The 14686-nt window shown below is 49.4% G+C and overlaps 1 protein-coding gene across 7 annotated transcripts in view; it reads left to right on the forward strand.

Annotated features, from left to right (window-relative positions):
- The window catches only part of serac1 (serine active site containing 1), an 82658-nt gene that overhangs the window by 30838 nt on the left and 37134 nt on the right, over positions 1-14686 (forward strand). For all 7 annotated transcript variants that reach the window (XR_010018992.1, XM_063056565.1, XM_063056566.1 and 4 more), the window contains one exon: positions 519-632. Coding sequence is in view for 6 of the 7 variants with exons in the window: in XM_063056565.1 (XP_062912635.1) it covers positions 519-632 (114 nt within the window). In the remaining variant the exon portion in view is untranslated. The remainder of the gene's footprint in view (positions 1-518; positions 633-14686) is intronic.

Raw genomic sequence — 14686 nt, forward strand, 5'->3', positions numbered from 1 at the left:
CTGGGAGAAGATGCTGCCTGCTTGAGGGTGCTGAGTGTTAGCAGTTTACCAGCAGCTGCAGTGTTTTTGCATTTGCACATCTCATTCAATCAACAGCCATCTTTTCCCCGCTGAGCTCCATTATTTGGTCCTCTGTCGCTAATCCACCGACTGTGTCACAAATCAGTCATCGATTGCAAATAAAGTTATGTAGAAGACCAGAGAAGTTGGCAGTTTTGGTGTTTGTGTGACTTTTCTTCCTCTTGAAATCACTATGTTTACAATTCTTGTTAAGTGTTTCCATCTTTCAAAGCTTTAATAAGCAGATCATGCTGAGAATGACATTGTGTTTTGTCTATGACTCCCTTACCTTCCATTTCCAGCCAAAAGATGTACATAGATCTGACTACAATACAGCAATATTTAACATGGCAACATCGTTATAAATTCCTCTGAATACTTAAGCTGCTGTGAAAAGCCATTGTTTAATTTGCATTCTTGGCATATGGTGGAAGTTATCCCAATCTCTTATGTTTTAGGGTGGCCTTTGGTGCTTCGGAGGAAATGGCCTACCTTATGCACAGAGTCTAAGCTCTGTCCCGAGTGAAAAGGTTGAATCGTTTTGTCTGCAAGCTTTAGCTCAACATTCCAAGGTAAAACTTTAGTTCATCCAACAAAATCTCTGAACCAATTCTGTGGTTGTGTGTCCAGTTTTGCCTCCTTATTATCTAAGAAATGGTATGGACTGGTACTGTTTTATAAGACATTGGTCAGACTGTACTTGGAGTAATGTGTGCAGTTTTGGGCTCCTTACCTAAGAAAAGATGTAGCATTGGAGAGAGTCCAGAGGATATTCACAAGAATGATTCCAGGAATGAAAGGGTTAAAGTATGAGGAGCGAGTTACAAGATTTTCTTATGTGTGCCCAAGACTTTCTCCCAGTGCAGTACATGAGTAGAGACTGGGTCAACTAGGCCGTTAGTTTAGAAGAATGAGAGAAGAACTTGTTGAAACATACTTTGACAAGACTTGACAAGTCCAATGCAGTGGGTATGTTATCCTTAGCTGGAGAGACTAGAACAAGGGTCCATAGTCTCAGCAAACAGCCTTCTTCACTTGGTAGGTGGTGAATCTGTGGACTTCTCTGCCACAAAAGTTTGTACTGAAGTATAAATCTAGTAAAGATGAGACTGATACGTGGCAACTCTTTGTGTGCAACTCCACGGGGAATCATCAAATATTCCTGCTTAGAACTACTGCAGCTGAAATCCAAACTCTCAGCTGTGGTACTTCAGTAAGCAATATAGTTTTCAGATGTTAAAAACAAATCTATTGATACTCAAAATCGACAAACCCTGCAGAATGCCTTTTAAGAAAATGCATAAGTGCATCAGTCTACAAGTATGATTAAAATGTAGAGGCCTTGGACCACCGTACCCGAATACCTTGCTGGTGAATGTACAGTCTGTGGAAAATAAAATTGAAGACCTCAGAGTAGGATTGCCATACTGGAGAGACATCATGGACTGCTGTGTAGCTTGCTTCACTGAAACATGGCTCAGCTCTGCCATCTGGGATACAGCACTGCAATCCAATGGTTTTATTGTTCTCCGTAAAGACGGTTCAGCTGAGTCTTTTAAAGGTGGGGGGGGGAAGTATGCTTCATGATTAACTCATCATGTTGCACGGATATGATGATTGTATCTCAGTCCTAGAAGATCCAGTGGTCAAATGTCGTCCATTTTATCTGCTGAGGGAGTTTTCCACTATCATCGTGGTAGCTGTGCACATCCAACTCAAGCCAACTTTAGGCAGGCATCGGAGGAGCTGAGCACTGTAACCAGCAGGCACGAAGCAACCCACCATGGTGCCTTCAACTTCATTGTGGGGGGTCTCAATGAGGCCAGTTTGAAGAAGTCTTTGAGTAGCTACCACCAACATACTGCCTGTGGAAAGTAAAGTAATTTTGTTATCAAAGTACATGTATGTTACCATGTACAACATTGAGATTCATTTTCTTGCGGGCATACTCAATACATCCATAATGTGCGTGGGAGGAGGGGGTTTTGATGTTTGGTGTTTTTTTTTCAGCAGGTTGGTTTCATGGTTGTTCTTTTGTTTTGTGACTACCTGTGGGGAGAACAAATTTCAGGGTTGTATACTTCATACATACAGGTTTCCCCTGCTATCCTAGAGTAGAGCATTCCTATGAAACCGCTCGTAAGCTGAAATGGCGTAAAGTGAAGAAGCAATCACCATTAATTTATATGGGAAAAATTCTTGAGCGTTCCCAGACCCATAAAAATAATCTACCAAATAACACATAAAACCTAAAATAACACTAACATATATATTTCCGAGGATCTCACCTGATCCCTGAACTCCTCCATCCTGATCTCTGCTCTCACTGCTCGGGACGCTGTGTTCTGCTCTCACTGCTCGTGGCGCTGTGTTCTGCTCTCGCTGCTCGGGGCGCTGTGTTCTGCTCTGCTCTCACTGCTCGGGGCGCTGTGTTCTGCTCTGCTCTCCCTGCTCGGGGCGCTGTGTTCTGCTCTGCTCTCACTGCTCGGGGCGCTGTGTTCTGCTCTGCTCTCCCTGCTCGGGGCGCTGTATTCTGCTCTCACTGCTCGGGGTGCTGTGTTCTGCTCTCGCTGCTCGGGACGCTGTGTTCTGCTCTGCTCTTGCTGCTCGGGACGCTGTGTTCTGCTCTGCTCTTGCTGCTCGGGACGCTGTGTTCTGCTCTGCTCTCCCTGCTCGGGACGCTGTGTTCTGCTCTGCTCTCCCTGCTCGGGGCACTGTGTTCTGCTCTGCTCTCTCTGCTCGGGGCGCTGTGTTCTGCTCTCTCTGCTCGGGGCGCTGTGTTCTGCTCTGCTCTCGCTGCTCGGGGCGCTGTGTTCTGCTCTCGCTGCTCGGGGCGCTGTGTTCTGCTCTCTCTGCTCGGGGCGCTGTGTTCTGCTCTCTCTGCTCGGGGCGCTGTGTTCTGCTCTGCTCTCGCTGCTCGGGGCGCTGTGTTCTGCTCTGCTCTGCTCTCGCTTCTCGGGGCGCTGTGTTCTGCTCTCGCTTCTCGGGGCGCTGTGCTCTGCTCTCTCTGCTCGGGGCGCTGTGTTCTGCTCTGCTCTCTCTGCTCGGGGCGCTGTGTTCTGCTCTGCTCTCTCTGCTCGGGGCGCTGTGTTCTGCTCTCGCTGCTCGGGACGCTGTGTTCTGCTCTCACTGCTCCGGACGCTGTGTTCTGCTCTCACTGCTCAGGGCGCTGTGTTCTGCTCTCGCTGCTCGGGACGCTGTGTTCTGCTCTCGCTGATTGGGGCGCTGTGTTCTGCTCTGCCCTCTCTGCTCGGGGCACTGTGTTCTGCTCTGCTCTGCTCTCTCTGCTCGGGGCGCTGTGTTCTGCTCTGCTCTGCTCTCTCTGCTCGGGGCGCTGTGTTCTGCTCTTGCTGCTCGGGGCGCTGTGTTCTGCTCTCGCTGCTCGGGACGCTGTGTTCTGCTCTCACTGCTCGGGACGCTGTGTTCTGCTCTCGCTGATCGGGGCGCTGTGTTCTGCTCTCACTGCTCGGGACGCTGTGTTCTGCTCTCACTGCTCCGAACGCTGTGTTCTGCTCTCACTGCTCAGGGCGCTGTGTTCTGCTCTCGCTGCTCGGGACGCTGTGTTCTGCTCTCGCTGATCGGGGCGCTGTGTTCTGCTCTCACTGCTCGGGACGCTGTGTTCTGCTCTCACTGCTCCGAACGCTGTGTTCTGCTCTCACTGCTCAGGGCGCTGTGTTCTGCTCTCGCTGCTCGGGACGCTGTGTTCTGCTCTCGCTGATCGGGGCGCTGTGTTCTGCTCTCACTGCTCGGGGCGCTGTGTTCTGCTCTGCCCTCTCTGCTCAGGGCGCTGTGCTCTGCTCTCTCTGCTCGGGGCGCTGTGTTCTGCTCTGCTCTCGCTGCTCGGGGCGCTGTGTTCTGCTCTCGCTGCTCGGGGCGCTGTGTTCTGCTCTCTCTGCTCGGGGCGCTGTGTTCTGCTCTGCTCTCGCTGCTCGGGGCGCTGTGTTCTTCTCTGCTCTGCTCTCGCTTCTCAGGGCGCTGTGCTCTGCTCTCTCTGCTCGGGGCGCTGTGTTCTGCTCTGCTCTCTCTGCTCGGGGCGCTGTGTTCTGCTCTGCTCTCGCTGCTCGGGGCGCTGTGTTCTGCTCTCGCTGCTCGGGGCGCTGTGTTCTGCTCTCGCTGCTCGGGGCGCTGTGTTCTGCTCTCGCTGCTCGGGACGCTGTGTTCTGCTCTCACTGCTCCGGACGCTGTGTTCTGCTCTCACTGCTCAGGGCGCTGTGTTCTGCTCTCGCTGATCGGGGCGCTGTGTTCTGCTCTCACTGCTCCGGACGCTGTGTTCTGCTCTCGCTGCTCAGGGCGCTGTGTTCTGCTCTCGCTGCTCGGGGCGCTGTGTTCTGCTCTCGCTGCTCGGGGCGCTGTGTTCTGCTCTCGCTGATCGGGGCGCTGTGTTCTGCTCTCACTGCTCGGGGCGCTGTGTTCTGTTCTGCTCTCGCTGCTCGGGGTGTTCTGCTCTCACTGCTCGGGACGCTGTGTTCTGCTCTCGCTGATCGGGGCGCTGTGTTCTGCTCTGCTCTCTCTGCTCGGGGCTCTGTGTTCTGCTCTGCTCTCGCTGCTCGGGACGCTGTGCTCTGCTCTCACTGCTCGGGGCGCTGTGTACTGCTCTCACTGCTCGGGGCGCTGTGTTCTGCTCTGCTCTCACTGCTCGGGGCGCTGTGTTCTGCTCTCACTGCTCGGGGCGCTGTGTTCTGCTCTCACTGCTCGGGGCGCTGTGTTCTGCTCTCGCTGCTTGGGACGCTGTGTTCTGCTCTCGCTGCTCGGGGCGCTGTGTTCTGCTCTCTCTGCTTGGGGTGCTGTGTTCTGCTCTCTCTGCTCGGGGCGCTGTGTTCTGCTCTCGCTGCTCGGGGCGCTGTGTTCTGCTCTCGCTGCTCGGGGCGCTGTGTTCTGCTCTCGCTGCTCGGGACGCTGTGTTCTGCTCTCGCTGCTCGGGGCGCTGTGTTCTGCTCTCGCTGCTCGGGGCGCTGTGTTCTGCTCTCTCTGCTTGGGGTGCTGTGTTCTGCTCTGCTCTCGCTGATCGGGGCACTGTGTTCTGCTCTACTGTCGCTGCTCGGGCGCTGTGTTCTGCTCTGCTCTCGCTGCTCGGGACGCTGTGTTCTGCTCTGCTCTCGCTGCTCGGGGCGCTGTGTTCTGCTCTGCTCTGCTCAGGACGCTGTGTTCTGCTCTGCTCTCCCTGATCGGGGCGCTGTGCTCTGCTCTCACTGCTTGGAGCGCTGTGCTCTGCTCTCACTGCTCGGGGCGCTGTGTTCTGTTCGGGGCGCACACTGTCTCTATGACGGCTCGCTGCAAAACAAACGCTGAACGCTATTTTTGCTTTTCACCTTTTTTCATAAAAGCGAAAATCCTGTTCGGATTTCTTTTGGTTAGCGAAATGTAGGTCTTTCGTAAAAGCAAAGTGGTGTAAAGCGAACTTTCGTAAAGCGGGGGATACCTGTACTGTACTTTGATTCTATTATGGTCATTATACAAGATACAATGAAAGACCACACCAGTTTGGTTGTTCAGCCAATATGCAAAAGACAAAAAACTGCAAATACGAAAAGAAAGAAATAATAATACATAATAAGCAATGTATATTGAGAACCTTGAAGATGAGTGCATTAGTTGTGCAAACATTGCAATGATGGGGCAATTGAAGTTGAATGAAGTTATCCCCTTTGATTCAAGAGCCAGATGGTTGAGGGGTAATAACTTTTGCAGAACCTGGTAGTGTGAGTCTTGAGGCTCCTGATCTTCTTCCTGATGGTAGCAACAAGAAGGGAGCTTGTTCTGGATGGTGGGGGTCTCTGACGATGGATGCTGCTTTCTTGCGACAATGCTCCTTGTTGATGCGCTCAATGATGTAGAGGGCTTTACTCATGATGGACTGCGCCATATCGACTACTTTTTGTCCGATTTTCCATTCGGGGCATTGGTGTTTTCATACCAGGCTGTGATGTAGCCAGTCAATATACCCTCCACTACACATCCATAGAGGTGTGTCAAAATTTTAGATGTCATACTGAGCCTTCGCAAACTCCTAAGGAAGTAGAGGCACTGCTGTGCTTTCTTCATAATTGCCCTCATGTGCTGGGCCCAGGGGGTCCTGCAAAATGATAACACCCAAGAATTTATAGTTGCTGACCCTCTCCACCTCTGATGAGGACTGGCTCATGGACCTCTGGTTTCCTCCTCCTGAGGTCAGTAATCAGCTCCTTGATCTTGTTGACATTGAGTGAGACATGACTCAAACAGATTTTCAATCTCCCTCCTATCTGTTGATTCGTAACCACCTTTGATTCGGCCAACAACAGTGCTGTTGTCAGCAAACTTAAATATGGCATTGGAGTTGTGCTTAGCCTCACAGTCATAAGTGTGAAGTGAGTAGAGCCAGTAAGCCTTGTACCTTGTGGTGCACCTGTGCTGATGGAGATTGTGGAGGAGATGTTGTTGCCAATCTGAACCGAGTAAGGTCTGCAAGTGAGGAAATCGAGAATTCAGTTGCACAATGTGATATTAAGGCCAAGGTCTTGGAGCTTATTACAAACAAGAAAAATCTGCAGTGGCTGGAAATCATAGTCACACGCACAAAATGCTGGAGGAACTCGGCAGGCCAGGCAGCATCTATGGAGAAAAGTACAGTCGATGTTTCGGTCCTGAAGGGTCTTGGCCTGAACCATCAGCTGTGCTTTTTTCCCTAGATACTGCCTGGACCACTGAGTTCCTCCAGCATTTTGTGTGTCTTGTCTTGAAGCTTGTTGATTAGTTTTGAGGGGATGATAGTATTGATAGAGCTGCAGTCAATGAAGAGTATCCTGATATATATACATCTTCACTGTCCAGATGTTCCAGTGTTGAGTGAAGAGCTATTGAATTGAAACTTACCTTTTAAATGTTGGTAATGTATCTGCCTCAAATACTATTTCTGGCAATTCATCCTAAATACACACCAGCCTTTGTATGAAGAGGCTGCCCCTGACATCCCTTGGAAATCTCATGTCTCTGATCTTGTACTTCTGTCCTCTTGTTTTTAGTGCCACCCCTGTGGGGGGGGAGGGGGAGGAAGACTATATGCCTTTCAACCTGTCTGTGCCCTTCATGATCTTATTTTCCTCTGTCAGGTCACCACTCAATGTACCACGTTCCAAGGAATAAAGTCCCAGTCTGTGCAACCACTCATATACTCAGAGTTATAGAACTGAAATAGGTCCTTCAGCCCATCTAGTCCGTGCTGAATCAACATACTCCCATCGACCTGCACCGGACCATCGCCCTTCATACCCTTCCCATCCATGTACCTATCCAAATTTAGGGGGCGAAATCGAACTGGCATCCATTACTTCTACTGACAGCTTGTTCCACACTCTCACCACCTTCTGGGTGAAGACGTTCCCTTTTCACAATTCACCTTTCACCCATAACCTCTAGTTCTGGACTCACCCAACCTCAGTGGGGGAAAAAACCTGCTTGCACTTACCCTATCTATACCCCTCATAATTTTATAGATCGCTATGAAATCTCCCTTCATTATCCTACACTCTATGGAATAATGTCCTAACCTGTTTATGCTTTCTCTACAACTCTGGTCCTCAAGATCCAGCAACATCCTGGTAAATGTTTTCCGCACTGTTTTTATTCTAATAACAGGGTGATCAAAATTGTCCCCAATATTTCAAGTGCTGCCTCACCGATGTTTTTTGTAATGCAACATAAGTTCCCAACTTCTCTACTCAGTGTCATGACTGATAACAGCCAGTGTGCCAAACGGCTCCTTCGCCATCCTGTTTCAGTGTGACTCTGCTTTTGGCTAGCAACACACTTGCACCCACTGTTCACTCTGTGTCATAACGCCCTCCACGGATCTTCGATTCTATCCAGGTACAAGTCCTATTCTGGCTTGATCTCCCAAACTCCAACAACTCACATTTACAGTGGCATGCAAAAGTTCGGGCACCCCTGGTCAAAATTTCTGTTACTGTGAATAGCTAAGTGAGTAAAAGATGAACTGATTTCCAAAAGGCATAAAGTTAAAGATGACACATTTCTTTAATATTTTAAGCAAGAAAATTTTTTATTCCATCTTTTACAGTTCCAAAGTAACAAAAAAGGAAAAGGGCCCAAAGCAAAAGTTTGGGCACCCTGCATGGCAGTATTTAGTGACACCCCCTTTGGCAAGTATCACAGCTTGTAAAAACTTACTGTAGCCAGCCAAGAGTCTTTCAATTCTTGTTTGGGGAATTTTCACCCATTCTTCCTTGCAAAAGTCTTCTAGTTCTGTGAGATTCTTGGGCCGTCTTGCATGCACTGCTCTTTTGAGGTCTATCCACAGATTTTGGATGATGTTTAGGTCAGGGGACTGTGAGGGCCATGGCAAAACCTTCAGCTTGCGCCTCTTGAGGTAGTCCATTGTGGATTTTGAGGTGTGTTTAGGGTCATTATCCTGTTGTAGAAGCCATCCTCTTTTCATCTTCAGCTATTTTACAGACGTTGTGATGTTTGCTTCCAGAATTTGGTATCTAATTGAATTTATTCTTCCTTCTACCAGTGAAATGTTCCCCGTGCCACTCGCTGCAACACAAGCCCAAAGCATGATCGATCCACCCCCGTGCTTAACAGTTGGAGAGGTGTTCTTTTCATGAAATTCTGCACCCTTTTTTCTCCAAACATTCCTTTGCTAATTGCGGCCAAAAATTTCTGTTCAAAAGGTTCAAAGGAACATCTAAACAAGCCTGATGCATTTTGGAAATAAGTCCTGTGAACTGATGAATTTAAAATAGAATTTTTTGGCCGCAATGAGCAAAGGTATATTTGGAGAAAAAAGGGTGCAGAATTTCATGAAAAGAACACCTCTCCAACTGTTAAGCACGGGGGTGGATCGATCACACTTTGGGCTTGTGTTGCAGCCAGTGGCACGGGGAACATTTACTGGTACAGGGAAGAATGAATTCAATTAAATACCAGCAAATTCTGGAAGCAAACATCACACCATCTGTAAAAAAGCTGAAGATGAAAAAAGGATGGCTTCTACAACAGGATAATGACCCTAAAGACACCTCAAAATCCACAACGGACTACCTCAAGAGGTGCACGCTGAAGGTTTTGCCATGGCCCTCACAGTCCCCCGACCTAAACATCATCCAAAATCTGTGGATAGACCTCAAAAGAGCAGTGCATGCAAGACGGCCGAAGAATCTCACAGAACTAGAAGCCTTTTGCAAGGAAGAATGGGTGAAAATTCCCCAAACAAGAATCGAAAGACTCTTGGCTGGCTACAGAAAGTGTTTACAAGTTGTGATACTTGCCAAAGGGGGGTGTTACTAAGTACTGACCATGCAGGGTGTCCAAACTTTTGCTTCGGGCCCTTTTCCTTTTTTGTTATTTTGAAACTGTAAAAGATGGAAATAAAAAAGTTTACTTGCTTAAAATGTTAAAGAAATGTGTCATCTTTAACTTTATGTCTTTTAGAAATCAGTTCATCTTTTACTCGCTTAGCTATTAACAGTAACAGAAATTTTGACCGGGGTGCCCAAACTTTTGCTTGCCACTGTATCTGGATTGAAAATCATTTGCAAATACTCAGCTCATGTACCTAGCTATTCAAGATCTCCCTGTGAATTTTCATAACTTTCTACAACACCCGTTTTACTATCATCCACAAATTTACTAACCATGCCTTGTACATTCACATCCAAATGGTTCATATAAATTATAAACAACAAAGGTCCCAGCACCGACCCCTGTGGCACACTAGATACAGTCCTTTAATCTGAGAAACAGCCCTGAACCCCACTGCCAAACCACTTTCTCCCCAGATCCCATGCAATCTAATCTTACAACCTCACCTGCCATGAGGGACTTTGTCAAAGGCCTTCTAACAGGCATGGTCCTATCCTCACATACTCTCTTGGTGAGCTCCCAAGGGATTTGTCAGACAGGACTTCCCACACAAAGTTGTGCTGACCGTCCCAAATCAGGCTGTTTGTCCAAATGTTGGTAGATCCTGTCCCTCAGAACCCCCTCCAGTCATTTACCCATCACCAATGTCAGACTCACTGGCCTGTAGTCTCCTGGCTTGGTTTGCTACCTTTTTTCAAACAATGGCACCACATCAGCCCCGCTCCAGCCACCCCCCCCCCCACCCCCCGGAGCCTCACCTGTGGCCAGAGTTGAAGTAAGAATCTTTGTGAAGGCAATCACAATTTCTCCTTTAGCTTCCCACAGGGCCCAAGAATATACTAGGTTAGGCCTTTCGGATTTGTTCACCTTAATGCCGTTTAAGGTGTCCAATGCCCTCTTCCTACTAATTGACAGGTAGTTTAAGACAACATCAGTCATTTCCCCCATTTCGTTAGCTCCATTATTTTCTCCACAATAAAAACCAAAGAAAAACATTCAAAAAAGTCTCACCCATTTCCTTTGGCTGCACACCTCGACAGTGGTGCTGGCCTTTAATCAGACCTATCCTCTCCCTAGCCACCCTTTTACACTTATAAAATGTCTTGGGATTTTACCTCATCTTGCCTGCTGGATTCAAGATTAAAGTCATTTCCTGTACACAAGGGTAAAAGAGAATGAAATAATTGTTTCTCCAGATCTGATTCAACACACAAAAAACACAATAATAATAATTAAATAAACACAATAGATGTAAATACAAGGTAGCCTATATGCACTGGTTGATAGTATGTCCGTAAAGTGACACTAGGCACAGGAGTGTTTATACAATAGGTAACTAACAGGAAATAATAAAATGGTGGGGGGGGGGTATGGAGGAGAGGGTTTAGTGGGTATAGGTACTGATCAGCCATACTGGGTGGGGAAAGTAACCATTTATGAGTCTGGAGGTCCTCGTGGCTGCTATATAGCCTCCTCCCTGATGGGAGTGGTACAGTCTACGACAGGGTGGATTGGATCCTTCATGATGTTACTGGCCCTTTTCTGACACCTCTCTCTATATATATCCTTAGAGGTGGGTAGGCTGGTGCTGGTGGTGCAGTGACTACCTGTTGTAGAGCCTTCCTGTCTGCCACAGTGCTGGTTCCATACCAAGCAGTGATGACACTTGTTATGAGGACGCTGTCTATTGCGCCTCTGTAGAACGACATGAGCATGGATGTGCATTGTCCAGCCTCCTCAGAAAGAGGCATTGGTGAGCTTTCTTGACTGTAGGATGTGTCCTCGGACCATGAGAGGTTGTGTGTGATGTGCATTCCCAGGAGTGTGAAACTGCTCCCACTTTCCACTGCTGTACCGTCGATGTACAGGGGGGTGTGAGTGGAAAGAGTTCTCCTGGAGTTGATAACCATCTCCTTTGTCTTGTTGACATGAAGCAAGAGGTTATTTGCCTGGCACCGGGTCTTGAAGACTTCCACCTCTCCTCTGTAGGCCATTACGTTGTTGTTGGCGATGAGCCCTGCTACAGTTGTGTCATTGGCAAATTTCACAGCGTGATTATCGGATGTTTGGCCATGCAGACGTGTGAGCGGACTGTACAGCACTGGGCTTAGCACACAGCCTTTTGGGGGGCACCTGTGATGAGGATGATGGGGAGGGAGCAGTGGTTGTGCACCCTGACTATCTGAGATCTGTTCGTTAGGATCTCTCTCATATCCTCTTTTTGCCCTCATAATTTGCCAGCCTTGTCCTTCACCCTAACAGGAACATGCAGGCCCTGAGCTCTAGACATCACACTTTTAAAGGCCTCCCACTTGACAGACACTTCTTTCCTTTCAAACAATCTCACTCAGTGGCTCCAAAATTTTGCTCTTCCCCAATCCCCATAATCTGTGAACCAGTTGTATTGTTCATCATTACCATGTTAAAGTTGATTGTTCAAGAGCTGCAGCTGTATAAAACCCTGGTTATGCCACAGTGTTCAGCTCTGGTTGCTTCATTATAGGAAGGATGTGGAAGCTTTAGAGAAGGTGCAGAGGAGATTTACCAGGGTGCTGCCTGGACCAGAGAGCACATTTTACGAGGAAAGGTTGAGTGAACTAGGGCTTTTTTCTTTGGAGCAAAAGAGGATGAGACGTGACTTGATAAAAGGTGTATAAGATGTTAAGAGCCATTGGTAGATTGGACAGCCAGCACTTTTTCCAATTCGTGAAAATGGTTAACACGAGGGGGCATGATTTTAAGGTGATTGGAAGGAAATATAGGGGGTGTCTGAAGTAGTTTTTTACACAGAGTGCTCGGTACATGAAGTGCACAGCCACAAGCAGTGGTAGAGGCAGACGCATTACGGACATTTAAGAGACTATTAGATAGACACATGGATGAAAGAAAAATGGAAGGTTACATGAGAGGGAAGGGTTAGATTGATCTTGGAGTTGGTTAAAAGGTTGGCACAATATTGTGGACCAAAGGGCCTATACTGTGCTGTAATGCTCCAAGTTTGAATAGAGTTATGGTTGCTGGAACCAAAGTGCTCTCCAACAGGCACTTCTGCCACTCACCGCACCTCATTTCTCAGGAGGATGTATATGTACTGTCACAGGTTTAAACTTGACAGGAGTTGGAGTGCTCGGTGGCTGCAGTGAAATGCAAATCTCATCTTCAGTTAGTCCAGTGGCCCCGCTCGAAGGCAATTTGGAAAGATGGCACATGATGGGATTAAATGGGTGGATTATTTGCCTCACAGAGTTGACTGAGTGACTGCCTAACATTTGATCTAGATGTGCAGCAGCAGTCTAAAACATCCGTGCTCCTGAAGATAAGATTAGAGATGCACAGAGATACTTGAGTTAATCAGGAGTAGCCGACGGATTAAAATTCATTTATTTATTTATCATGTGTGCATGGAGACATACAATGAAATGCATTGTTTGCGTTAATCACCAACACAACCTAAGGATGTGCTGGGAACAGCCAGTAACTGTCGGCACACATTGCAACACCAACGTAGCATGTCCACCGCGCTCGACAGAACAACTGCAGCAAAACAAAACCCCAGCCTCACCGGCACCACCCATACACTCACACGGACAGTCCTCCTACCCCAGCCTTCACCACCACCCATACACTCACACGGACAGTCCTCCTACCCCAGCCTCACCACCACCCATACACTCACACGGACAGTCCTCCTACCCCAGCCTCACCACCACCCATACACTCACACGGACAGTCCTCCTACCCCAGCCTTCACCACCACCCATACACTCACACGGACAGTCCTCCTACCCCAGCCTTCACCACCACCCATACACTCACACGGACAGTCCTCCTACCCCAGCCTCACCACCACCCATACACTCACACGGACAGTCCTCCTACCCCAGCCTTCACCACCACCCATACACTCACACGGACAGTCCTCCTACCCCAGCCTTCACCACCACCCATACACTCACACGGACAGTCCTCCTACCCCAGCCTTCACCACCACCCATACACTCACACGGACAGTCCTCCTACCCCAGCCTCACCACCACCCATACACTCACACGGACAGTCCTCCTACCCCAGCCTCACCACCCATACACTCACACGGACAGTCCTCCTACCCCAGCCTTCACCACCACCCATACACTCACACGGACAGTCCTCCTACCCCAGCCTTCACCACCACCCATACACTCACACGGACAGTCCTCCTACCCCAGCCTCACCACCCATACACTCACACGGACAGTCCTCCTACCCCAGCCTCACCACCCATACACTCACACGGACAGTCCTCCTACCCCAGCCTCACCACCACCCATACACTCACACGGACAGTCCTCCTACCCCAGCCTTCACCACCCATACACTCACACGGACAGTCCTCCTACCCCAGCCTCACCACCACCCATACACTCACACGGACAGTCCTCCTACCCCAGCCTCACCACCACCCATACACTCACACGGACAGTCCTCCTACCCCAGCCTCACCACCCATACACTCACACGGACAGTCCTCCTACCCCAGCCTCACCACCCATACACTCACACGGACAGTCCTCCTACCCCAGCCTCACCACCACCCATACACTCACACGGACAGTCCTCCTACCCCAGCCTCACCACCCATACACTCACACGGACAGTCCTCCTACCCCAGCCTCACCACCACCCATACACTCACACGGACAGTCCTCCTACCCCAGCCTCACCACCACCCATACACTCACACGGACAGTCCTCCTACCCCAGCCTCACCACCCATACACTCACACGGACAGTCCTTCTACCCCAGCCTCACCACCACCCATACACTCACACGGACAGTCCTTCTACCCCAGCCTCACCACCACCCATACACTCACACGGACAGTCCTCCTACCCCAGCCTCACCACCCATACACTCACACGGACAGTCCTCCTACCCCAGCCTCACCACCACCCATACACTCACACGGACAGTCCTCCTACCCCAGCCTCACCACCACCCATACACTCACACGGACAGTCCTCCTACCCCAGCCTCACCACCCATACACTCACACGGACAGTCCTCCTACCCCAGCCTCACCACCCATACACTCACACGGACAGTCCTCCTACCCCAGCCTCACCACCCATACACTCACACGGACAGTCCTCCTACCCCAGCCTTCACCACCACCCATACACTCACACGGACAGTCCTCCTACCCCAGCCTCACCACCCATACACTCACACGGACAGTCCTCCTACCCCAGCCTCACCACCACCCATACACTCACAGGGACA

Source organism: Mobula hypostoma, chromosome 8 (genome assembly GCF_963921235.1).
Source record: "Mobula hypostoma chromosome 8, sMobHyp1.1, whole genome shotgun sequence".
Classification (NCBI taxonomy): domain Eukaryota; kingdom Metazoa; phylum Chordata; class Chondrichthyes; order Myliobatiformes; family Myliobatidae; genus Mobula; species Mobula hypostoma.